The sequence below is a fragment of the Bos indicus genome, chromosome 12 (assembly GCF_029378745.1).
Source record: "Bos indicus isolate NIAB-ARS_2022 breed Sahiwal x Tharparkar chromosome 12, NIAB-ARS_B.indTharparkar_mat_pri_1.0, whole genome shotgun sequence".
NCBI lineage: Eukaryota > Metazoa > Chordata > Mammalia > Artiodactyla > Bovidae > Bos > Bos indicus.
In genome coordinates this window covers 52498362-52522377 of record NC_091771.1, presented here as the reverse complement: position 1 = coordinate 52522377, position 24016 = coordinate 52498362, and the positions used below count along the sequence as shown (strand labels likewise).

General features: G+C 40.9%; 1 protein-coding gene across 12 annotated transcripts in view; it reads right to left on the bottom strand.

The window, feature by feature from the left end:
• The window catches only part of SCEL (sciellin), a 140464-nt gene that overhangs the window by 79942 nt on the left and 36506 nt on the right, over nucleotides 1–24016 (bottom strand). For 10 of the 12 annotated variants that reach the window (XM_070800358.1, XM_070800363.1, XM_070800364.1 and 7 more), the window contains exons 4-9: nucleotides 22299–22358; nucleotides 16043–16111; nucleotides 9317–9385; nucleotides 8677–8715; nucleotides 7323–7403; nucleotides 4194–4259 (exon numbers count right to left, since the gene is read on the bottom strand). In XM_070800358.1, coding sequence (XP_070656459.1) covers nucleotides 4194–4259; nucleotides 7323–7403; nucleotides 8677–8715; nucleotides 9317–9385; nucleotides 16043–16111; nucleotides 22299–22358 — 384 coding nt within the window. Of the gene's footprint in view, nucleotides 1–4193; nucleotides 4260–7322; nucleotides 7404–8676; nucleotides 8716–9316; nucleotides 9386–9572; nucleotides 12281–16042; nucleotides 16112–22298; nucleotides 22359–24016 lie in introns of those variants that run through there. The other 2 variants (XM_070800365.1, XM_070800367.1) reach the window with 2 other exon arrangements.

Here is a 24016-nt window from a genome sequence, read left to right as displayed (position 1 = left end):
AATCTTGCTGACACAGGCTGACAGGCTTCCCTGGTAGCTCAGCTAGTAAAGAGTCCACATGTAGTGCAGGAGACCCCAGTGTGACTCCTCGGTTGGGAAGATCTCCTGGAGAAGGGATAGGCTACCCACTCCAGTATTCATGGCTTCTCTCGTGGATCAAATGGTAAAGAATCCGTCTGAATGCGGGAGACCTGGGTACAATCTCTGGGTTGGGAAGAACCCCTTGAGGACAGCTTGGCAACCTGCTCCAGCCAGTATTCTTGCCTGGGGAATCCCCATGGACAGAGGAGCCTGTCCTCTGACAAAGGCGGGCTACAGTCCATGGGGTCGCAAAGAGTTGGACATGACTGAGTGACTAAGCACAGCTCACACGGCACATACACGTTGGTCATTCAAAACCCTGTGCTAGAGTTTTCCCTTCTCAACAAGAGAAAAAAGAGATCAGAGAACATTTATATTCAAGGACTAAGGAGTTACCTTAGCAATCAGCTAGAAAGAGTTTTATTTAAGTTCAGAACTTTACCTGCTGTGTCTTACTACCATGAATTACAGCTTCTTTCTCTACTTGTTTTATCAGAAAGAGGGCAAGAGACTTTCAGAGATATTTGATTCTTAATTCCAAAATTTTGTTTGCTCACAGATCTTAACCTTCTCATTGTAAGACTAATGTGTGTCATACATAAAATGATATTTGTTTTAAGAAATTGCTTTTTTCTTTAGCTCTACTGTATAGTTATATTAGAAAATTTAACTTGCTCATTTAAAATCTAGTTGAATTCACCAACATGAGTTTGAGTAGGCTCCAGGAGTTGGTGATAGACAGGGAAGCCTGGCGTGCTGCAGTCCATGGGGTTGCAAAGAGTTGGACACAACTGAACAACCGAACTGAACTGAATTCACCAACCTTATGTTAATTATATAGACAGAATGAGATGTAGATATATTTCTAGATGTAGCTATAGAAATATCAATGGCTGTAGACATAAACACAGACTTGTAGAGTTATAGGTACAGATATACATATAAATATAGAGAAAAGTGTGATATTATGGGTTCTTCTATAGATTAAAAAAAAAGCTTAAGACCACTTGGGTGCAGCTTACATCATGCCTGTAACAGATTTTAATCCAAACACAACACCAATACAAGTTGTCAATCCAAACACAACTAAGTTTGGTTCTTCCACACTACGTAAGTCAAGAAAGGGAAAACTGAGGAATGGGGTAGTCCATGGGGTTAAAGATCACAGAGAGGTTAGAGGGGAAAAACATTCAGGAAAATGACCTCTCCTTGTAATAACTGGGAATGGGTGTGTGGGAGAAAATGAAATCTCTTGGAAAGATTAGGTGATGGAAAAATGAAGGTTCACAAAATGAAGAACAGAAATGAGAGTGAGTGTTGGTATTAAGGGGAAATTCTTTTGCAGAAGAGGAGAAAGGGGAGAAAGGGAGATGGAGACCAGTGAATTAGTAAAGGTGGAAGGGAAATAAAGTTAGCACTGGCTATTAGCTAGTATTAAAAATCACAGTTCTCCCTTTTTATTTGTTCCTGACCTATTTCCATCTTCTTTTTGTTCTTCTGGGGACAAAGATCTCTTTTTGAAATCTTTGATTCCTTTCATCATTTAATAATTGCTTCTAGTTTTTGGCTTCTGGTGAAAAGGCTACTTCTCAGCCCCGAGAATGCACTGGTATTAAAGGTGAGAAACAGAAGCAGTACTTGGAGCTGTTCCAAAGAAAAGAGCTTTAGGAATCAAAGGCATTGCTATACTGCTATTATTCTCTCCTTTCCCTGAAAGCTTGGGATAACATTAGCTCTGATCCTCGAAGAGAAGTCGTTTGGTCTAGCCATTCTATTAATAATCTGTGACTTTAAGAAAGGAGTGGATATTTAAATTCATCAACCTTATCCAATAATCTTCTCTCTCCCTTAAATCTGGTGCTAGGCATCTGATCCAGAAATCAGAAATAGAAGCATTGTAACTAATTTTATCTTCCATGTAAATCACATCCAGCTATGCATAAATTGTAAGGGCATATAGCCAGGCAGTATCAGTTCTGTTCAAACAGATCCATAGCTGAATGTGCACTGAGCACATATGATGGTGGTGCAGGAATAGTCCTTTCGTATCTTTACACAGTTACATAACACATGCTTATTATGATGATAATTTACATGAACAATGGAGTAACAGATAAAAGATAAAAATAAGTTATTTGGGAAATTCATAATAAATGTTTCTAAGTATCAGTTACTGTCTATCAAGACAAAATTGGATGGAATATACAGTGGTATCTTACAATAATATCTTGGGTAGTTCCATGAAAGGTACCACTCATGGAGAAATATCTAAACACAGCCCGAGGAGAAAGGAGGTTATAATTAGAGACACAATCCATATTTGGCAGTTCATATAATTGGAAACCACCCACAGGTTTAAAAAGATGAACAGGTTTAAAAAGAAAATATTTTAAGAGAAGGTTGGTATAATTCCAAGCTGTGATTTTTCAACAAGTCCAATAATTTTATACATATGTTATACACATATAATATAATACATATATACACACACATATATACAGATGAAGCCACGGGTATGAAAGACAATTAGAGTTCTTTTTGTCTATTAGTCAACTAAAGTTATTTATGTCCTTATAGATTCAAGTTAAATTATAAGACATTTATTTCCAAATATACCTATTATTTGGGAAATTAAAGACACATTAAAAGCCTGTTCAACAGATGAAAACTTTTGGAAATAAAACAGTCTCATATGAAACAAGGGCACTGCTTCATACCCTTTTTCCAAGTGTTGGATTGGGAAAATGAATCCCATTTAAACATGGAAATATTGGGTGAAGATATTCTAGAGGTTGATGACATGAAAATAATTTTGGATACCTAAACCAAAACCACCTTGGAGACCTATTTTTCGTCAAGTGCTAATGACAACATAGATTATTAGAGGCCTACACTGTGGCTATTGCACTGAAGTCTTGAGTGTAGGCTCCGTGTTTTGTTCCCTGATATCTCCCAAGATCCTAGAACAATATCTGGCATACAGTAATCACTTATTATTAAATATTTATTCAGTTAAATAGTTGTTGACATTCCCAGTATGGAAACAGTAGAGCCAGGTGTTCTCCACATGGGCTCTAATTTAGTTATAATTATTGCTCTCAACAGCAACAAAAAAGTACAAGCAAACACACACTACTCATCTGTCACTTTAAGTTCACCAAGAATTTGCCATACACATTCCCATCCTGACATCTGGGTTCATCAGAGCAAAACTGACTGTGCACGAGAGCCCACACTGGGCCCCACCTAGTGATGGGCCCTGTTCTCTCCCTTGCCCCACTTATGGATCGAATGATGTCCTCTCCAAATTTGTTTGGAAAATGGGGACATTAGTAGACACAAGTAGGTAAGGCATGAGTCATGGACATAAGTAGCTGAGTCAGGATGAGATCATACCAGAGTTGGATGAGCCCCCATTCGATAGGCCTGGTGTCCTTATAAGAGGGGGAACTTTGGACACAGACAGGCACACAGGGTAAACACCATGTAAAGATGAAGGTGGAGATTGAAATGGCGCGACCCCATGGACTGTAGCCCGCCAGGCCCCTCTGTCCATGGAATTCTCCAGGCAAGAATACTGGAGTGGGTAGCCATTCCCTTCTAAAGGGGACCTTCCTGACCAAGGGATCGAACCTGGGTCTCTTGCATTGAGGGCAGATTCTTTACCATCTGAGCCACCAGGGAAGCCCTTATACAAACTCAGGAATACCAAAGATTGGTAGGAAAACACCGGAAGCCAGGAAAAAGGGTGGAATAGATCCCTTCTCACAACTCTCAGAAGGAACCCCGTCAACACCTTGCTCTTGGGCTTCCAGCCTCTGCAACTGTGAGACAATACATTTCTCTCATACCACCCACATTTATGGTACTTTGCTACAGCAACCCTTAGCAAACTAAAAATACAGTCATTTACGCCTCAAAGCATGTCAGATTTCCTACCAGGCACACTTGTACCCTGACCTCACTTTCACTGGGCACTATCTTATTCAGAGCTCAGAGTTCACAAAATTGCCTCAGCTTTATTCCAAAGCATCCACAATTATATGTTGTCAATATCTAACACATTCTTCCATCATATTACATAGCAATTACCTCTGACATCTTTCTCTTACCTTCTGCTTGCTCCTGTGTTTGGGGTGGTGGTGTAACCTGGAGGAGGTGGTGGAAACCAGGACTGTCTGTTAAGAAATGACATCAGTTATAAGCATTGTGCTCCAAAGACCTGACCCCCCACCCGCATGTCTTCCAGGAAAAGCTGAAAATAAATTGACAGGTGAAAAGGAAATGAGATGACTTTCCTACAAGGTCTTAGAGATAAAATGAAAACTATTTACTTCCTGCCATAGGAAGTAACGGCCTATATTGCAGGCAATCTGCTCTCCCAAATAAATCCCTTTGCCCATTTCCTTTGACAGTAAACAATGTAGACACTTTTTAAAAAGAAATCTGCAGGAAATCTGGAAAATAATAATGTTGAATCTGTATGGTAGGTTCATGGTTGCTCATTATCAACACACCTCTCTGTTTGTCCGCATTTCTGAAACATTTCATAATAAAAATAACAACACTTATGTTCTACTCAAAATATGGTTTTAAAAATTCTGTATGACAGGAAATGCTGAAAGTAAGAATATTGAAAGTATAAATGAATGCCACAGCAATGCCAAGCTCAATTTTATATAGATGCATATATGAGCAACTAAGCACATACATTTATACATAAATGTACACACACACACACACACACACACATATCCAATTAGAAAGATGCTTTCCCATTATTAAGACATCATTTTAATTGGTAGAGATAGCTAAGGACTCTGTCAAAAAGACTAAGTTATATATCAAAAATGATGTTCAGAGGAGAGTAAGATAGCCTGGAAAAGGAAGATCAAGGATAAGGACAGGAGAGTCCTTTAAATTCTCGAAGCTGGTCTATTCTCTGAGATTTCAGGACTGCGCTGATGGGATGGGAGTAAATCAAAGCCAATTTCAGCTCAATGCAACCCCTAAGAGCTTAGTCAAGGCACATCACAAAAGTGAGAGTCATGCTTCTGGCTGCAATGCTCCTGAATGATGCCTAGCCTATCAGAGGAAAGATTCTTGCCCTGGGTAGGAGATTGAACTAACTGACCTTAAATTTCCCTTTCAGTTTCTCCTAACGACAAAGAAAGGATCAGGGGAAGTGTGAAATTTGGATCCAAGAGAAGTATAATCTTATTTCCTGAGACTCTGTAGACACAATCAAAATTTCGTCTGCAGGAGAAAATAGAATCAGTCATTTCCCTCCAGGAGGATTTCAGGAGCAGCGTGGCAGTCAGCCAGCTCATCAGCAAGCACTGAACACCTGCCCTATACCAGGCAGAGTCCTGTGTGTGCGTGCGAAGTCGCTTCAGTCGTTTCTGACTCTTTGCAACCACATGGACTGTAGTCCGCCAGATTCCTCTGTCCATGGGGATTGTCCCAGGCAAAAATACTGGAGTGGGTTGCCATGCCCTTCTCCAGGGGATCTTCCCGACCCAGAGAGGAACCCATGTCTTTTGCGTCTCATGCATTGGCAGGCAGGTTCTTTACCTCTAGCACCATCTGGGAAGCCCAAGCATGGGCAGAGGAGCAAGCAAAGAAAATAAGAAAATATCAAAAGCAGTGAGGTTCACGAAAGCTTGTTTTCCATTCATGTCACGATTCACTGGTACTATGTTCCCTTCAACATGCAAAAATCACTCCCACCATCCCATTCTGCTACATAAAGAAGATTCTACCACTGAAGATCTACCTCTTCCTCCATGCCTACTAGATAAATGGAAGTTAGCACAGGTGAAAGTGGAAGGCCGTACAGGGGAAGTTGAAGGAAGAGGTAATAAGCACACAAACAGAGACCGATGCCTCCAGATAGGACCCTTGACCCTGAATGTGGAGGAAACCCGATCTACATAGCAGAGGAGGCCTCCAAGATGCAGACTGGTTTCTGGAGTCTAGTGACACTAGGCCACACTGCAGCTGTTGTGCAGGATAAGGCATTCTCTGTAGTAGGACTCTGTTAACATGCGTTACCTGAAGTAGCTTTACTATCTGAGTTCTAGCATCAAAACATTACCTAGCTATTCAAGACCCTAAGATGGCACATATGAAAACAAGATCAGATGTGTGGTTATCAGAGGCAGGCAGATTGAGGGAGATTGGAGGAAGGTGGCCAAAAGGTAAAAACTTACATTTTTTTATTTGTCCTTTAGGCCAACTTATTTTATATCCATTTGAAACATCGTCCAACAAAGGATAAAGAAGTTATAAGCTCTAGGGTTGTAATATATAACATGATGACTACAGTTACCATGATTGTATTATACATAGGAGTCCCTGATGGCTCAGATGGTAAAGAGTCTGTCTGCGATGTGGGAGACCTGGGTTCTATCCCTGGGTCAGGAAGATTCCCTGGAGAAGGAAATGGCAACCCATTCCAGTATTCTTGCCTGGAAAATCACATGAACAGAGGAGCCTGCCAGGTTTCAGTCCCTGGGGTTGCAAAGAGTCAGACACGAGTGAGCAACTTCTCTTTCATATCATTTCATTATACATAGAAAAGTAGTTAAGAGAGTAGATCTTAAGAGTTCTCATCAAAAGGAGAAATGTTTTTATTGACATAATGGATGTTCTGTGAGATGATGAATCTTGTGCATGCTACGTTGCTTCAATCATGTTCAACTCTTGGCAACCCTACGGACTGTGGCTCGCCAGGGTCCTCTGCCCATGGGATTCTCCAGACAAGAACACTGGAGTGGGTTGCCATGCACTTCTTCAGGGGATCTTCCCCACCCAGGGATCGAACCCATGTCTCTTATGTCTCCTGCATTGGCAGGAGGGCTCCTTACCACTAGCGCCACCTGGGAAGATATGATGGATGCTAATTAAACATACTGGGTGATCACCTCACCATATGTGTAAATCACACTATACATCTTAAGCTTACACAGCGATGTATGTCAATTATTTCTCAATAAAATTGAAGGAAAAGACAGCATTTTTGAAAAGGAGACTGGAGAGGAAAGGACTGAAGTGTGAAGGCAGCAGAAGGCAGTAGGCACCGGATCCCTGGGAAGGGGAGGAGGGAAGGAGGAGGAAGGGCAGAGAGCAAACTCTAGATGCGACCCGCGGGCCTTGGTGGATGATTTGGTTCAGACGTTAATAAAGATCAATCTGTGAGAGAACAGCAGGAAGAGGGGCGCCCAACAAGCCCATCCTACCTCTTTTTCTTCACAGGAGTAGTAGTGGAGGTGGAAGTGGGGGTGCTGGTGGCCTTTGCACTGGACAGACCTCCAGGTTGCCTGTTTTGTCACAAGAACAAGCAGTGAGCACATTGCTGAAACTTCATTTTATCCCACCTTTGAAAGGACTTACAATCTACTCCTAATCCCACCACAAAATGTTTCACTTGAGGATGAAAGAACAACAGAAAAAGTTCTTCCTTAGTTTACCCATTTTACAAATCACCTGGCTTCCATTCAAATAATTAAAACAGAAGGAATTGAATGGAGAAGTCATTCCTTATATGACATTCTGTGTCCGAAACCCAGACCAATCAATTTCAATGTGCTTTGATTCCACATCAAACGATTCCAACAAATATTTTTAAATCCTGTCTATGCTGTGACTCACAGAATTATATTACAATTTTTTTTATTAAATACATTAGCTTGTTTAAGAAAACATTTAAAAATCACACTGTTTTAAATCTGTGTGTGTGTTAGTTGCTCAGTCGTGTCTGACTATGTGTGACCCCGTGGACTGTAGCCCACTAAGCTTCTCTGTCCATGGAATTCTCCAAGCAAGAATACTGGAGTGGGTTTTCATTCCCTTCTCCAGGAGATCTTCCTGACCCAGGGATTGAACCCAGGTCTCCTGTATTGCAGGCAGGTTCTTTACTGTCTGAGCCACTAGGGAAGCCAAATCTCTATTTAGCATTTGTTAATATATGCAGACCCTCAAAAAATTGAAGTGACTCAGGCCTGTTTCAACTATTGGAGGGCAGTCCAGGGTGAAAATTACTTTTTTTGAAAATACAAATTTAAAAATCAACCAAGTTTTCAAAAATATATCTACTTTGCTTGTTTATAACCACCATTAGTACATTCCAGGGAAAATGCATTTTGTCTATACAGATTGTTAGCAAAACCATGATTTCAAGACTCAGCTGAGCTGTAGATGTGATGGGTGTTTTGGGAGGCAAGCGTAATGTACAAGAATAAAGAGTTGCCATAGGAGTAGGAAAAAATTTTAAAGTTCTATGGGCAAAAAAGTAAAGAATCTAGACTTTTAAAAAGAAAAGAAATAAAGAATGACTTAAGCTTCGGTGTTTGATTAGAGCAGAGGTTGGCAAACTTCTTGTGTTAAAGTCCACATAGAAAGTACTTTAAGTTTTGCTGACCACTTCAGTATTTCTATCAATACTATTTAACCTGTCAAAGTTGGCGGGGGCGGGCATGGCTGTGTTACAATGAAACTTTGGCCTAAAGACAATACACCTTGATTTTTTCTTGGACATATAGGAAGAAATACACTTTATTCTTAAAATGTAAGATTAGTTAGAGAAGTACATACATCTTTGTCACTTCTGGTGGTTGAAACGTGGACACATTTCTGGTAAGAAAACAAGAAGGCAAAGTTTGACCAGCAGCAAAGAATAAATTCTTGCATCAATTTGCAGTTGTCCATGAAGTTAGAGTTATTACTATTAAAAGTTAACATTAGTTGTGAGAAAGAAAAAGAAAGTATCAGTAGTTGAATACATTTGAAAAGTTGATCTCATGATTTTTCACCTTTTTGTGTATTAGATTCCAAAAAAAGGTTTTTTTCTTTAGAAATTTCATCTTTTAAGCCCAGTGTTTTTCTTTGATGGGTTCAATAATTTTTGTACACTAGGAATGTAAACTTTACATTTACATGTATTTCATAATACATCCTGTTGCCACCAGGATAATTTAAACAGAAATATAAATGTGGTAAGAATTATGGCCTGAAGAAATGAATTCTCTTCATTTTGAAGCCAGGAATAAGATTTTATTTTTCTTTAACCATGAGTAGGAGCCAAGTTTTTATGCCAAAATTATTTCTGTTTAAAAAATAGAGGATAAGGGTATACAGAAAGATAATAAGTAGGACTGAAGAACTGTATGTAAGTAAGTAATGCTTAGAAAAATATTGTACTTGAACCTTTCCCCAAGTTAGTAGATACTGGTACCTATTGGTTAGTCGGTTATCCAGGGTATTGGCCTTATATGTTTTAGCAGCATCATTTCTGTTTGAAATCCTTTATAAAGAAATAAGACAAAAGTCTGGATCAACATTTAATTTTTTAAACTCCTCTTAGACCTCTTTCAGGCTAGAATCACTTCTAGCCTGAATCAACATAACCTTTCTCTAGTGAAAACAATTGCTTTTCAGGTGTTACATTTTATAAAATTTTACAATTAAAAAAAAAAAACTATTATACTCACCACAAAATCTATTTATTGGGCCATTTTGACAGTTTGTAACTTTTAAAGTTTATGCTTTTCAGCTAGCCTTTCTGACTCACTGAGCATTTAATTCATTAACTATTTCCTTTTCATTGTTGTTTAATAATTTACCCAATGACAGTACTTTCTATGTCACTGAAAGGAATCAATGGAAGACTTAAGCAATTTAAACAAATGTTCTATGGCATCAGATCAGTTCAGTTCAGTTCATTTCAGTCACTCAGTCGTGTCCGACTCTTTGCGATCCCATGAATCGCAGCACACCAGGCCTCCCTGCCCATCACCAGCTCAGAGTTCGCTATGGTATAGACAAGGCTATATGTTTGTCAATCTCTTTGTTTTCCTTCTGAGCACACAGGAAGACTGCACATCCCAATCTTCAGTACACGTATATTGGGATCATGTGATTGAATCCTACAGCATGTGGACAGAAATATTATTCATGATTCCCAAACCACCATAAAACCTCTTGCACGATCCTCCATGCTCTTTCCTCCTCTTCTACTGTAGCTTTGGTGCTCACGTGTTGAAGATAGTAGAATTAAAACATGGAAAGAACCTAGGTCTCTGAGTCATTTCCTGGAGCAGAGATTTCCCCTAATTTTCCAGGCTATCACTTTGAACTCTGCTGAGAGCAAGCAATAATCTTCTATTGGGCTAAACCATGGAGATTTGGAGGCAGGGGAGAGAACTCGTCACAAAAATTGCTCTACCCTGGCAAATTTGTTTACACTGACTAACACATTGTGTTAATAGGTCCTGGGGACCATCAGAGGTTTAAAACACTCTAAACTCAGATCTCCATAGGAGAGTAGGTCTGGGAAAGGTGTGTTTGTCTGTCTTTTGGGTCAGAAGACAAATTAGGAATCCTGTAGCCTGCATGCCAGTGGTGGGATCTCACAACTGCAACCCCTAGAAAAGCACATCAGAAAGGAAAGCTCTTCCTGAGATGTGAGGCTGTCTTCTGGATTCTGCAGGTTTGCACAAAACTGCAGCCCCATAGACTGCAGCCCACCAGGCTCCTCTGTACATGGGATTCTCCAGGCAAGAATACTGGAGTGGGTTGTCATTCCCTTCCCCACGTTGCACAAAACTAGGATGCGGAAAAATAAGGTTCTGGAAAACAAAAGGTTCGCAAGATTCTTCTGCTGATCTCATACTATGGGTCTACTATTAATATAATTTTCTCTAAACTGTTATCTTTATCATTTATGTTATCTAAAAAAAATAAGCCATGGAAATGAGCACATAGCATCTGTTTCTTTTTTAAAAATATTTATATATTTCTTTAGGCTGCATCGGGTCTAAGTTGCAGTACACAGGATCTTCATTGTGTCGAGCGGGAGCTTTCCTTGTAGTGGGTGGGCTTAGTAGTTTCCGTGAGCAGACTTGGCTGCAATCCCACATGTGAGACCTTAGGTCCCTGATCACAAATCGAACCCGTGAATCGCAAGGTGGATTCTTAACCACTGGACCACCAGGGAAGTCCCACCATCCACTTTACTACAGGGCTTTATATAAACTGTTCCTGGGAAGATGGATGATCACCTTGCCTTGCTCTAAAAACAAGTCATGGTGAAAAAATATGGCTTATTTTCCCAGCTTTAAAATGATTTCAGTTCCTAGATGTCATTGTGACATGTGTAACTAAAACACTTGATAACTAACACTAATACATGAAAACTCCCCAAGTCAACCCCACAGTTTCTGTTTATGGTGCATAATGCTGATACTTTGAATGTAAACTGGTAACTCTCGCATGCAAAAAGGGAGGAACACTGAATCATCCAGAGCTCCATATTCTCAACTGACTGTTCACAATCCAGGTATTAACTTGTACAGAATGAATCCGCATTTAAAACTCATGATGTGGAGAAGGAAATGGCAACCCACTCCAGTATTCTTGTCTGGGAAATCCCATGGACAGAGGAGCCTGGCAGGCGACAGTCCATGGGATTACAAAGAGTCAGATACAACTTAGCAACTAAACCACCACCATCCTCAAGGTATTAATCACTTTTACATTCACTTGTTTGTTTAAAAATCCTCTAGTATATAACAAAGTTCATCTTCCTAATGATTTGTAGGGTTTCTACAGTGATCAACAAGGTTTGGATTAAAAAAATTAGTGTGTGTGGGGGGAGGCAATGGAATAAAACAGAATAGCTTGTTATGCTTCCTGAAGGACTGAGTGTCTGTTATATGAGAAAATATTATATGATGGTGATAATGACCTTTAATTGAAATTTTTTTTTAGAGATGTCATATGTAAGGGGTCTAATGCTCAGAATACCACCATCGAAATCGAAGCTCATAGAGAATGTAAAAACAGAAGGCAAATAGGTTTGAGAATATTCTGGCATAAATTATTTTTAGTTAATAAGGAATGTAAACCTTCAGTGTATCTCTTAGACAGTCTGGCGCTGCTGCTCGCAGAAGGTGCTGGCTCTTCATTTGATGTGCTGTCCCTCTGGTTCTAGATATCCCTTGTTAAAAGTGGGAAATAAAATGGAAAAATGTATCTGGATGGAAATGTCACTCTGTTGATTTGTAAATTATAAATGTTTACCTTTTAAAAATAATTTAAAGGTATAAACAAATGATTAGTATTAAAGTTGATACAGTAGCAAGAAAAGAAAAAAAAATAATGTGAGCCATCCTGTATTTTGGCTGTTGCTTTAATAAAGGATTTGCACAGACATGCAAAAAAAAAAAAAAAAAACTCATGAAGATCACTCAGGTGATCATTAGACCAAAGACTACAAGTATATTCTCTGCACTAATTGCTACTGAGCCTCTGATATGTTTATATTTAAAGAGTTCTGCAGTAAACTATGGTGAATATCACAAACATGATGTCATGCAATCCTAAATCATAAAACTTAAATGTTCCTTGCAAACTGCTCAGACTTTAGAGCCATCTATAAGATCTTCATATAAGATAAAAATAATCCTGGGAAATTGCTTCTCTGGTACCCTGAAAATAACAATCTGTCTAAAGAAAACAGAACCTTAATTTCAATCATCTTCAAGGTTTAAATAAAGGAGAGTTGTGATGTTAAAATTAAATGAAGTTAATCAAAATTCTACAGTGTTTGTCTTTGTGGGCAATATAGCGTGGAATAGTCAAAATAGCTCCCTACTACTCTTTGCAATTTTCTCTGCTCTTCAGAACATCTCTACAAGGTAGATGCAGTTATTTTCATTTTATAGCTGAAGAAATAGAGTCTCAGAGAATGTGAGTGGCTTTCTCTTGGCCATACAACCAGGAAGCAGTCTGTCTCCAAGTCTTTCCATAGGGCCCACTGTCGTACACCTGGTTCTGTAGTCTAATTGTTGCAACACTCATGAGCAACAGGTCTTTCTTCAGTTATTATTTTTCACCTCCACTATCTCTTTCACAACACTAGGGGGGTCAGTCTATAAATAACATATAAATAATTGTGTATAATGTAAATAATAATTTATATAAATATAAATAATATAAATCATAATGGACAGAACCATCATTCCAATGTATCATCAATTTAAACATCATTCCAATGTATTCATCAATTTCTCATTTCTTAGGGAGATTAACTTGGTACTTCCCTTAGAAATGAAGTTTCTATCAACTTGTGATATGAGATAGATTGGTCAGTCTTGGAGACAGGAAATACTTAATCAGCAACACGATCAAAAGAACCAAAGGAAAAGTTACACTTCCACAACAGAACACTAGAGGTCTCCCTAACCTTGGTTTTTCCAAATTAGATATGAAACAATCTTCAGGGTTTGAGCCATAGCGAAATGCTACGGTGTACTATTGATTACCTATGCTTCTTTAGAACACTTCATATTTTTACCGACAGATGTATATTTTAAAAGGGAACTCCTTAAAGGTAACTCAGTACTTTTCTCATATTTACTTATTACACACGTTAGTACTAAAATGGCACACACATGCACACTCCTAATATATTTGATCATCTTCCTCCTAAAATTATTTTGCATCTTACACTTGGAATGCCCTGCATGATGGGGTCTGACTCCTCCTACCAGGGCTTGCCTTTCTTGACCTAGTCTGTGTTCTCTCCCTCACACCTGTGCCCACATTTAGAGAGATGAATGCAGTTCACTGTTGGGGGTGAGCTGGGGATAGGAGTGCCCAGGGAAGGAGCTCATCTTCCCAATATGCACTGCTAATCCTCTGTGTAGATAAAGCAAGAAATCTCTGGCTTCATTTTCTAGTTTTAAAATGAAGGGTTTGGGCTGGTTTGGTGGTTTGGAATTTTGGCTGCTCATCAGAATCATGTCATAAACTTTAAAAGATGCCCAAGTTCCCCTCAGACTAATTAGATTAGGATTTAGGGACTAAGAGCTGTTGGAAGCAAATTATCAGTGCAGTCCAAAAGCTCTCTAGGTGATTTGGGCTTCCCTGGTGGCTCAGATGGTAAAGAATCTGCCTGCAGTGCTGGAGACCCAGGTTCAATCCCTGGGTTGGGAAGATCCCCTGGAGAAAGGAATGGCTACCCACTCCAATATTCTTGCCTAGAGAACCCCATGGACAGAGGAGCCTGGTGGGCTATAGTCCATGGGGTAGTAAAGAAACAAGACTGAGAGACTGACATCTTCACTTTCTAAGTGCTTCTAATCTGCTGCTGAGGTTGAGAATGACTAACTGGCTTGACTGTGAGATCTGGTCTAGTTCACTGCTGGTGTTCTAAGGTTCCATCTTGACTGGCCTGATATAAACATTCAAACAAACATTCAGCCTGTGAAGGCTTAGGTCTCCCACATATTTACCTTTCTTGAGATATAATTGCCTCACTTGTAAATTCATCCCTAGAAGTAGGGTTTCCTGCTTCAATTAACAGAGCACTAGAACAGCCCACAAGGCCAAGATGAACAGACAGAAGCACTGTGACTCCTCTCTCACTCAGTACTGTGGAGATGAGATCCTGGGTATATACTTTCACAAACTGATTCTTGTCAAGGTTGTTAATTACAAGAGAGATGTCACCCCCTTAGTTCGCTATTAGGGAGATTGACTTAAAAGCCTATAAAGAGTGCAGAAGTGCATGCATTTGCTGTTTTAATTGACTTTGGCCTGGTCTGAATATGGAATCTATTAGATGCCATAAGTTTCAGTGTATATGCTGCAAGGGCAGCAGGTTGCGTGTTTGTTTCCAAAGACAGCACATCTTTAGCTTACAGGGGTGTGGCTTCGACTATTGATGGCCTCGGGCATTCAGTGTGTCTAGACTCCAAATGAAGATATTAACTTTGTTCTTTATCTATGCTTAATAAACACTTCTGTACTCAGCTGCTAAGTTGTGTCTGACTCCATGCAACCCCACAGACTGTAGCCCAACAGTCTCATGTCCCTAGAATTCTCTAGGCAAGAATACTGGCGTGGGTTGCCATGACCTCCTCCAGGTGATCTTCCCCACCCAGGCACTGCATCCAAGTCTCTTGTGTCTCCTATGCTGGCAGGCAGATTCTTTAACACTGAGCCACCTGGGAAGCACCTCTGCTGCTGCTGCTAAGTCACGTCAGTCGTGTCCGTCTCTGTGCGACGCCATAGAGAGCAGCCCACCAGGCTCCCCCATCCCTGGGATTCTCCAGGCAAGAACACTGGAGTGGGTTGCCACTTCCTTCTCCAATGCATGAAGGTGAAAAGTGAAAGTGAAGTTGCCCAGTCGTGTCCGACTCCTAGCAACCCCATGGACTGCAGCCTTCCAGGCTCCTCTGTCCATGGGATTTTCCAGGCAAGAGTACTGGAGTGGGGTGTCATTGCCTTCTCCCGATAAGCACCTCTACGAGATATAAAATTTAAATGTGACTCGTAGCATTTACACTTCAACCTGAATAGATATTCCTAAGTTTTCTATTTATGAGCCCTTCCTTTCCTTCCACCTAGGAGTGAGCCAACAACAGGCACAACACAATGACTCATGTACAGCCATGCGGTGACTCCATGGCCGAAAGAGCAGTTTTACTTTCTAAAGAGCTAATGTCTTTATCCTAGAGTGAATCAAAACTACTGTGTTATTAAAATGTATAGTCTCTCTATAAGACAGTTAAAACAAAAACTGCTGTTTCTCTGCCTCCAGAATGGAAAAATAGAAGTTAGAACAAGAACTGGTGACTCACACACAAAAAACTATATTCTCCTTTTAAAATTAAGAAGATAACATGCAGTGCCCATCCCATCTATACTCAAACCAGTTCCTTTAGGATTTTTCCTTTTGATGTACTATTAGCAAGATTTTAGGAAAATAGCATAGCAAGTCAAGATTTTGTGAGTTTTGAAGAAGATAATTCCATCTTTATAGCCCTTCTGTTCCTGGGGATAAACTATCATAGTTTGAAGCTCACTTTGGTAAACATTTATCTGCCTCATGCCTTATAAGAAATGGGATTTAACATATGTTACACATTCCACTTGCTGGTTCAAAACACCTTACCTGTCCAAAGTGTCGTCAGATCTGTACCGACTGATTGTGGCTTTTGGCTCTTCCCTCTCATTTGTTTTCCTGTAGCAAAAAATAATTATAGGAAGATCAAATAAATTATAAAAAATAGTTTATACAACTTCCACAGATTTGGTAAAATCTTGGCCTGTTGGGGTGGGAGATAGATATGTTACCAGAAAAGGCCTATTTGGAGTACCAAAATTGTCCCAGGCTTTGACCTGACTAGGATAAATTAGCAAACCCAATTCCCCATGCTAATAAAAGAATTCTTCTTTAGGTCCAATTAATCTAATTACAATGGAACGTATTCAAGTCCAAGATAAGGATATGTGAAACAAGCAGCACATCATGCAAAAGAGTTAATTACTAATATGTATCGCTTTCAGTGTTGTTGATTTTTGTGTAAGAGGAACTCAATCCTTTATCATCAGCTCTGTTTGTTTACAGTTTCATCAGAGCCTTATGCCAGCACAATGCTGCTGCTGCTACTGCTAAGTCGCTTCAGTCGTGTCCAACTCTGTGTGACCCCAGAGACAGCAGCCCACCTGCCCCTGTGATTCTCCAGGCAAGAACACTGGAGTGGGTTGCCATTTCCTTCTCCAATGCATGAAAGTCAAAAGTGAAAGCGAAGTTGTGCAGTCGTGTCCGACTCTTAGCGACCCCATGGACTGCAGCCTACCAGGCTCCTCCGTCCATGGGATTTTCCAGGCAGGAGTACTGGAGTGGGGTGCCATTGCCTTCTCCAAAACTCTGGTCTGGCAGCGGTGGGATGGCTACATACAAATCAGTCTATTACCAGTTCAGCACCGTGGACAGGGTTGAAAGAAGAGGCCTTGCTGGAAGAAAGAGGGAGCAAGAGAAGAAAAGAGAGAAACAGGAAACACAGGAAGAAAATGAACAGAGGAAAGTGGTAGAAAAGAGAAAGGATGGATAGGAAGAAGAGAAGAGAGGGGAGCCTGGGAGAAGTAGGGGGAGGAGAGACAGTGGCAGAGAGCTGAGACAGACAGATAATTTGAAAAAGAGGGAGCAGAGAGAAGACAAGAAAATTAGAGAAGGAACCATGATCATCAAAGCACTGGAGATAGCTTGATCAGACTGATCAGTCAGCAAGAAAAGCCTGTTCAATGTCTTAACCCAGTAATACAGGGAAAGTAAGCTCTTTGGAGAATTCTACCATGATTGACTGTATTTGCACTTCAAAGCATCATTTGAAGCTGACAGATCAAAGGTACTGAATCAGAAAATGTACCAAAACAGTATACTATTTAAGATGCAATTTTTAACTTGATGTAGTGTATCTTTATTAAGCAAATATTTGCAGGTAAACCATATACTATACTGATGACAGTATATCATCAGCTGAGGAATGAGTTATGAATTAACTATAGACAGACCCTGCACACACAGAGCTAGCAGGACAAGACATGTACACCCAAGCATAGAAAGCGGTCAGTATCAGAAAAGAGGTTCAGGTCAAGTACAAGGGAGTTTGAAGCTGAGAAAGCTTGTTTGGAGGAGGTGGGGATCAGAGAAGGCTTCCTGGATGAGATACAGGTTGAGCTGGGACTTGGAGGATAAACAGACATGAATGAACAGAGATAGAGGGAATAGTGTTTATTAAGGAAAGAATAATGTTTATTAAAAATGGCTAATGCAATCTCTTGTGTTTTTAAGGAAACTCCAGAGTGAGGTCATGGTGAGACTCATTAGCAGGTGTAATGCATGGGTGCAGATGGAACTGACCCCCATCCAGGAAATAGCCCCTCACAGACGCCATTGCTTTGTCTCATTAGCTGCTTCATTCTTTCAGGTCCTTATCACCACAGGACATACCATACTGTGTTCATCTACATTCAATCTCTCCCTCCTCGACCTTTAACCAGGAAGCTTCCCTGATAGCTCAGTGGGTAAAGAATCCGCCTGCAATGCAGGAGACCCCGGTTCAATTCCTGGGTCAGGAAGATCCATGGGAGAAGGGATAGGCTACCCATTCCAGTATTCTTGGATTTCTCTGGTGGCTCAGCTTGTAAAGAATCCACCCACAATGCGGGAGACCTGGGTTCAATCCCTGGATTTGGAAGACCCCCTGGAGAATGGAAAGGCTACCCTCTCCAGTATTCTGGTCTGGAGAATTCCATGGACTGTACATGGTCACAAAGAGTTGGACGTGACTGAGTGACTTTCACTTGAATCACTTGAAGTTTTATGGAAGCAAGGGTTTCGTTTTGTTCCCAGACTGCAGAATATTGTCTGGCTCCGAAGGGCATCTCCACTGGTACTATTTGTTGTGCCTTCTGCCTCCTTTGACACATGTTAATGATCTTGCAGAGAAAGGACATAGTAAAATGTCCTGCTGTTTGTGCGTCCTATGAAGCTTGTCTTCTAGCATGACGAGACAATTATTTATTTTCCTTTATTTTCAGTCTCTGCTCATGTGGAATTCTTGGGCATGTTATCACTTCTGCTGGAAGTGCCTCTTTCCCAGCCCCTCGCTCACCAGCTACCCTTTCCTAGTTGGAAACAGCTTCCATCCTTCAAGCAGCAACACCAATGAGCACTTCCTCAGGGCGGGCTTCCACTCTTTCAGTCAGAGTTACCCTCTGCTTCTTCCCATAGCATGGCCCACACTTCTACAAGCACTTTGCATGGTAAATCTGAGTATCTGTGTCTATGGATACATCTTTTTCCATGAAATGTGAGAGCGCCTTAAGATCACAGCTGGTGTCTGATGCATCTTTGTATTCCCAGCACCTGGCACAGTGTCAGCACACAGTAGGTGCTCCAAAGTGGTGTTGGGTGAGCACCAAAGTGGACACAAACTCTGCAGAAGGATGCAAAAGTGTCACATGGACATCTGTTTGTGCAAATGCAAGGAGAAAAATAACCTACACTACCTTTTATAAAGATGTCATTTGAGATACTCGCCAAGGAGTCCAGGGGGAAATGTCTCAGGCTTATAGATTTTTATTTGTGAAGATAAAACTTCTAAATAAATAAATAAAATAAAATAAAACTAAAGCAGCTCAATATGCTGCTTTAGCCAGAATGCTGTCCAGCAACATGAAGGGTTCAGATCAGATCATATCATATCAGATCAGTCGCTCAGTCAATTTTAAATATATAAAATTACCATAGAAGGCATTACAATTACATTATCTTGAAATATGGGCTTCCCTGGTAGCTCAGATGGTAAAGAATCCACCTGTAATGTGGGAGACCTGGGTTTGATCCCTGGGTTGGGAAGATCCCCTGGAGGAGGGCAAGGCAACCCACTCCAGTATTCTTGCCTGGAGAGTCCCCACAGACAAAGAAACCTAGTGGGCTACAGTCCATGGTCACAAAGAGTCGGACATGACTGAGCAACTAAGCACACACATATATCTTGAAACATATTAAGAACATGAATATTAGTTTTCCTGGTCATGCTTCACAAAAAGTATGTTCTTTAATAGTTCCAGAGAAAGGCAAATACAATGGAGGGTGTGTTTTCCACTAGTGCCTGGATTCAAGTTATCAGGTTCCCTTTGTTTGGTAAGAGAGTGCCAACAGAGAACAAGAACATAAGCTTCAAAATCATGAAGACCAGGACAGGTCACAGGACAGTCAGCTAAATCACAGAACAGTCAAACAGAAGAACTAAGGCTGGGAACCCAAAAACCAGTGGGATACTTCATGTAGAGGGGGGTAAACTCGGGACCCTTCAGTTCAGTTCAGTTTAGTCGCTCAGTCGTGTCCGACTCTTTGCAACCCCATGAATCACAGCATGCCAGGCCTCCTTGTCCATCACCAACTCCCAGAGTTCACTCAAACTCATGTCCATTGAGTCGGTGATGTCATCCAGCCATCTCATCCTCTGTTGTCCCCTTCTCTTCCTGCCATCAATCCCTCCCAGCAATAGGGTCTTTTCCAATGAGTCAACTCTTCGCATGAGGTGGCTAAAGTATTGGAGTTTCAGCTTCAGCATCAGTCCTTCCAGTGAACACCCAGGACTGATTTCCTTTAGGATGGACTGGTTGGATCTCCTTGCAGTGCAAGGGACTCTCAAGAGTCTTCTCCAACACCACAGTTCAAAATCATCAATTCTTCGGCACTCAGCTTTCTTCACAGTCCAACCCTCACATCCATACATGACTACTGGAAAAACCATAGCCTTCCTAGACAGACCTTTGTTGGCAAAGTAATGTCTCTGCTTTTGAATATGCTATCTAGGTTGGTCATAATTTTCCTTCCAAGGAGTAAGTGTCTTTTAATTTCATGGCTGCAATCACCATCTGCCTCGATTTTGGAGCCCCCCAAAATAAAGTCTGACACTGTTTCCACTGTTTCCCCATCTATTTCCCATGAAGTGATGGGACCAGATGCCATGATCTTCGTTTCCTGAATGTTGAGCTTTAAGCCAACTTTTTCACTCTCCTCTTTCACTTTCATCAAGAGGCTTTTTAGTTCCTTGCTGCTGCTAAGTCGCTTCAGTCGTGTCCGGCTCTGTGTGACCCCATAGATGGCAGCCCACCAGTCCCCGCCATCCCTGGGATTCTCCAGGCAAGAACACTGGAGTAGGTTGTCATTTCCTCCTCCAACACATCAAAATTCTGAACATTTTTTAAATGGTTTAGAAAAATTCACAGATAAAAATTCCAAAATAGACATATTCAAAGTGTCCACTTAACGTTTTTTTAATTAATTTTTACTTGAGTATAGTTACTTCGGGGCTTCCCAGGTGGTTCAGTAGTAAAGAATCCACTTGCCAATGTAGGTGACATGGGTTTGATCCCTGGGTCAGGAAGATCCCCTGGAGAATGAAGTAGCAACTCACTCCAGAGAATTCCATGGACAGAAGAGCCTGGTGGACTACAGTCCATGGGGGTCACAAAAGAGTTGTATACAACTTAGCAACTAAATAACACAACAGTTACTTTACAATGTATACTTATCTTTTTAAAGCCCCACCATGAAAAACAATCATAGTCCTTTACTAAGTATGTCTTGGTGGTCAGTTCGGTTCAGTTCAGTTGCTCAGTCATGTCTGACTCTTTGCGACCCCATGAATCTGCCTATTAAACCAGATAACACTTTTGTCTGAGAAATAACTAGGTTCTTCTGCTGGGTGTGGTTCTTTGTATGTGTGTTAGTGTCAATGTGCTTTAGTAAGAATATTGTCTTTTCATTTTATCAATCTTAGATTATTTACATCATTGTGACTATGAGTTTTGCTTAAATTTTCCTACTAATTTGCATTTGCCTGGCCACTGAGTATCATTTAGCGATTTTCCACATGCCTAGGAGTTTCTGAAAAGAAATGTTGTTTTCAGTCACTAAATTATGTCCAACTCTTTGAAACCCTATAGACTGCAACACACTGGGCTTCTCTGTCCTTCACTATCTCCTGGAGTTTGCTCAGACTTATGTCCATTGAGTCGGTGATGCCATCCAACCAACTCATCCTCTATTGCCTCCTTCTCTTCCTGCCCTCAATCTTTCCCAGCATCAGGTATTTTTCCCTTAAGTCAGTTTTTCATATCAGGTGGCCAAAGTATTGGAGTTTCAGCTTCAGCATCAGTCCTTCCAATGAATATTCAGGGTTGATTTCCTTTAGGATTGACTGGTTTGGTCTCCTTGCTGTCAAGGGACTCTCAAGGGTCTTCTCCAGCACCACATTCAAAACCATCGATTCTTCAGTGCTCAGCCTTCTTTATGGTCCAACTCTCACATCCATACGTGACTACTAGGAAAATCACAGCTTTGACTCTATGGACCTAGTTGGCAAAGTGATGTCTCTACTTTTTAATACGCTGTGTAGGTTTGTCATAGCTTTCCTTCCAAAGAGCAAGAATCTTTTAATTTCATGGCTGCAGTCACCGTCCGCAGAAAAGAAACATACTGTCCCATAAAGCAAGTGAACTCAGCTGTTATTTCTCTTTTAGAGTTCCTTTCTCTAAGGCTTGGAAATATCTTACCTCATCATGTTTCTGTGGGAGCCCTTGCTCTTTCCCATCAGGAAGGCCACCGTGGTAGGGTGAGCAGTGGACTGATGATTCTATGCCTTCAAGCTGCATTTTGGGAGCAGAAAGCTGGAGAAGCACAGTTTGCTTTGTGAAAATCCCTAATGTTATCAGATTCTCTTTCACGTGCCCAGAACATCAGGGAAAGCCTGCAGCTAGGCACCAATATTCAGCCTCGAACAAGTCTACTCTCAAAAACAACTGTCTTTGTGTTTCTGCTAATGATGTAACTTGTCTGAAACACCTACCTGTCCAAGGCATCGTGGGAATTGTGTCTGTGGAGCACCGCCCTACCGTAATTTTCGTCTCTGCAGAGAAAGAACAAAATTAAGTCACGTGAAAAGTTATCACAGCCTTTAGTAAGCATTAAATAAGGCAGACAGGAAAGAGCTCGCAATGCTTGGCAAAGTTAATTCATTTTACTTCAGGCGTAAGAATACAACTATGCATTTATTTTAACCAGTCACCACTTGAAAGAGCACGGTGAAAAGAAACAAGTTTGGGAGTACAAACGACCATTATTCGGATTTATCCCATGAGATCTCCAGGTGATTCCACAACAGAATGAGTGTTTGCTTTTTGGTTTTTTTGGTTTTGGTTTCTTTCATCAGAGTGTGGGAATGCTTGGCCAACTACTTTGTGTATATTAGAAGCATGCTTTTCTGCAGGAAGGCAAACTTTTTTTCAAACATGTTTTAAATTTAATTAAGCCTGTTATGTCTGAAATTTTTCCCCTCGATCACCTTGGTAGTTTTCCTTGACAAAGTGTAGGAAAATATATACCAGTATTTGTGATTAAGAAGGTTGATTGTTCACAGATTTAGCCTATTTTTGACCCATGAGATTATATAGTGTGCTCTGTTTGGTCCTTAAAATACCCTATAAATTAGGCAAGGGAGACACTCATATCCAATTCATGGATGAGAAAATCAAGGAGTCTGTGGCTTTCCTAAAGCTAAAAGATTAGCAAGTGACAAGGGTAGGTTTAGGTCCCAGATCTCTATATTCCAAACTTTTGCTTTTCCTACTGGTCAATCATGCAATAGGACTTCATACATAAAATGAAGTTCTATCTTCTTACTTTGTACAGTGGACCTGAAGATATAGGCAATGTTGTGTGTGTATGTGGGAGGTTGCTTCAGTCATGTCTGACTCTTTGCAACCCTACAGACTGTCAGGTTTCTCTCTCCATGGGATTCTCTAGGCAAGAATACTGGAGTGGGTTGCCATGCCATCTTCCAGGGGACTGTAGCCCGCCAGGTTCCTCTGTTCATGGGGTTCTCCAGGGAAGAATACTGGAATGGGTTGCCATGCTCTCATCCAGGGGATCTTCCAAACCCAGGGATTGAACCTGCACCTCTTATGTCTCCAGCACTGGCAGGCAGGTTCTTTACCACCTGGGAAGCCCACAGGCAATGTTAGGAAATGTCAAAACATGTAGTAAAGACTTTGGCCTTGAGCCAAGGCAGAGAGTAAGTATCTGAACCTTTCAGTGTGAACCCAACCAAACCTGAAATATCACATTTCTCCTGGTTCTGCTCCACTAATGTTACTCAACACTCTGGAACCACCGACAATAAAGCTATAAAAGAACTGCAGTAGATAATTAAAAAGAAAGATGAACAGTGAAACTGAAACAATTCCAGCAAATATACACCTTCAAAGATCCCAAGAGAACCCTCCAGATTCCCAATTATCCCCTCCCTACACCTGGGGGAGAGCAGCAGACGACAGACGCACTTTTTGCCTGAAGAAAAATCCTAACAAGGAGCCCAGCACTGGGCCAGCAAGTGTGGGGGAAGCATCAGAGCCAATTTCCCCTTCACTGAGAAGCTGTCACGCTGTCCAAGCTTCCCTAGGCCTTTTTAAGGAAGTGTGCCTGGCATAAAACCATCGCTCCTACCGACTGTAAATTGTCTTAGACATCTCTATCTCCCCACATCTGTGCAAATACTTGCAGCACCAA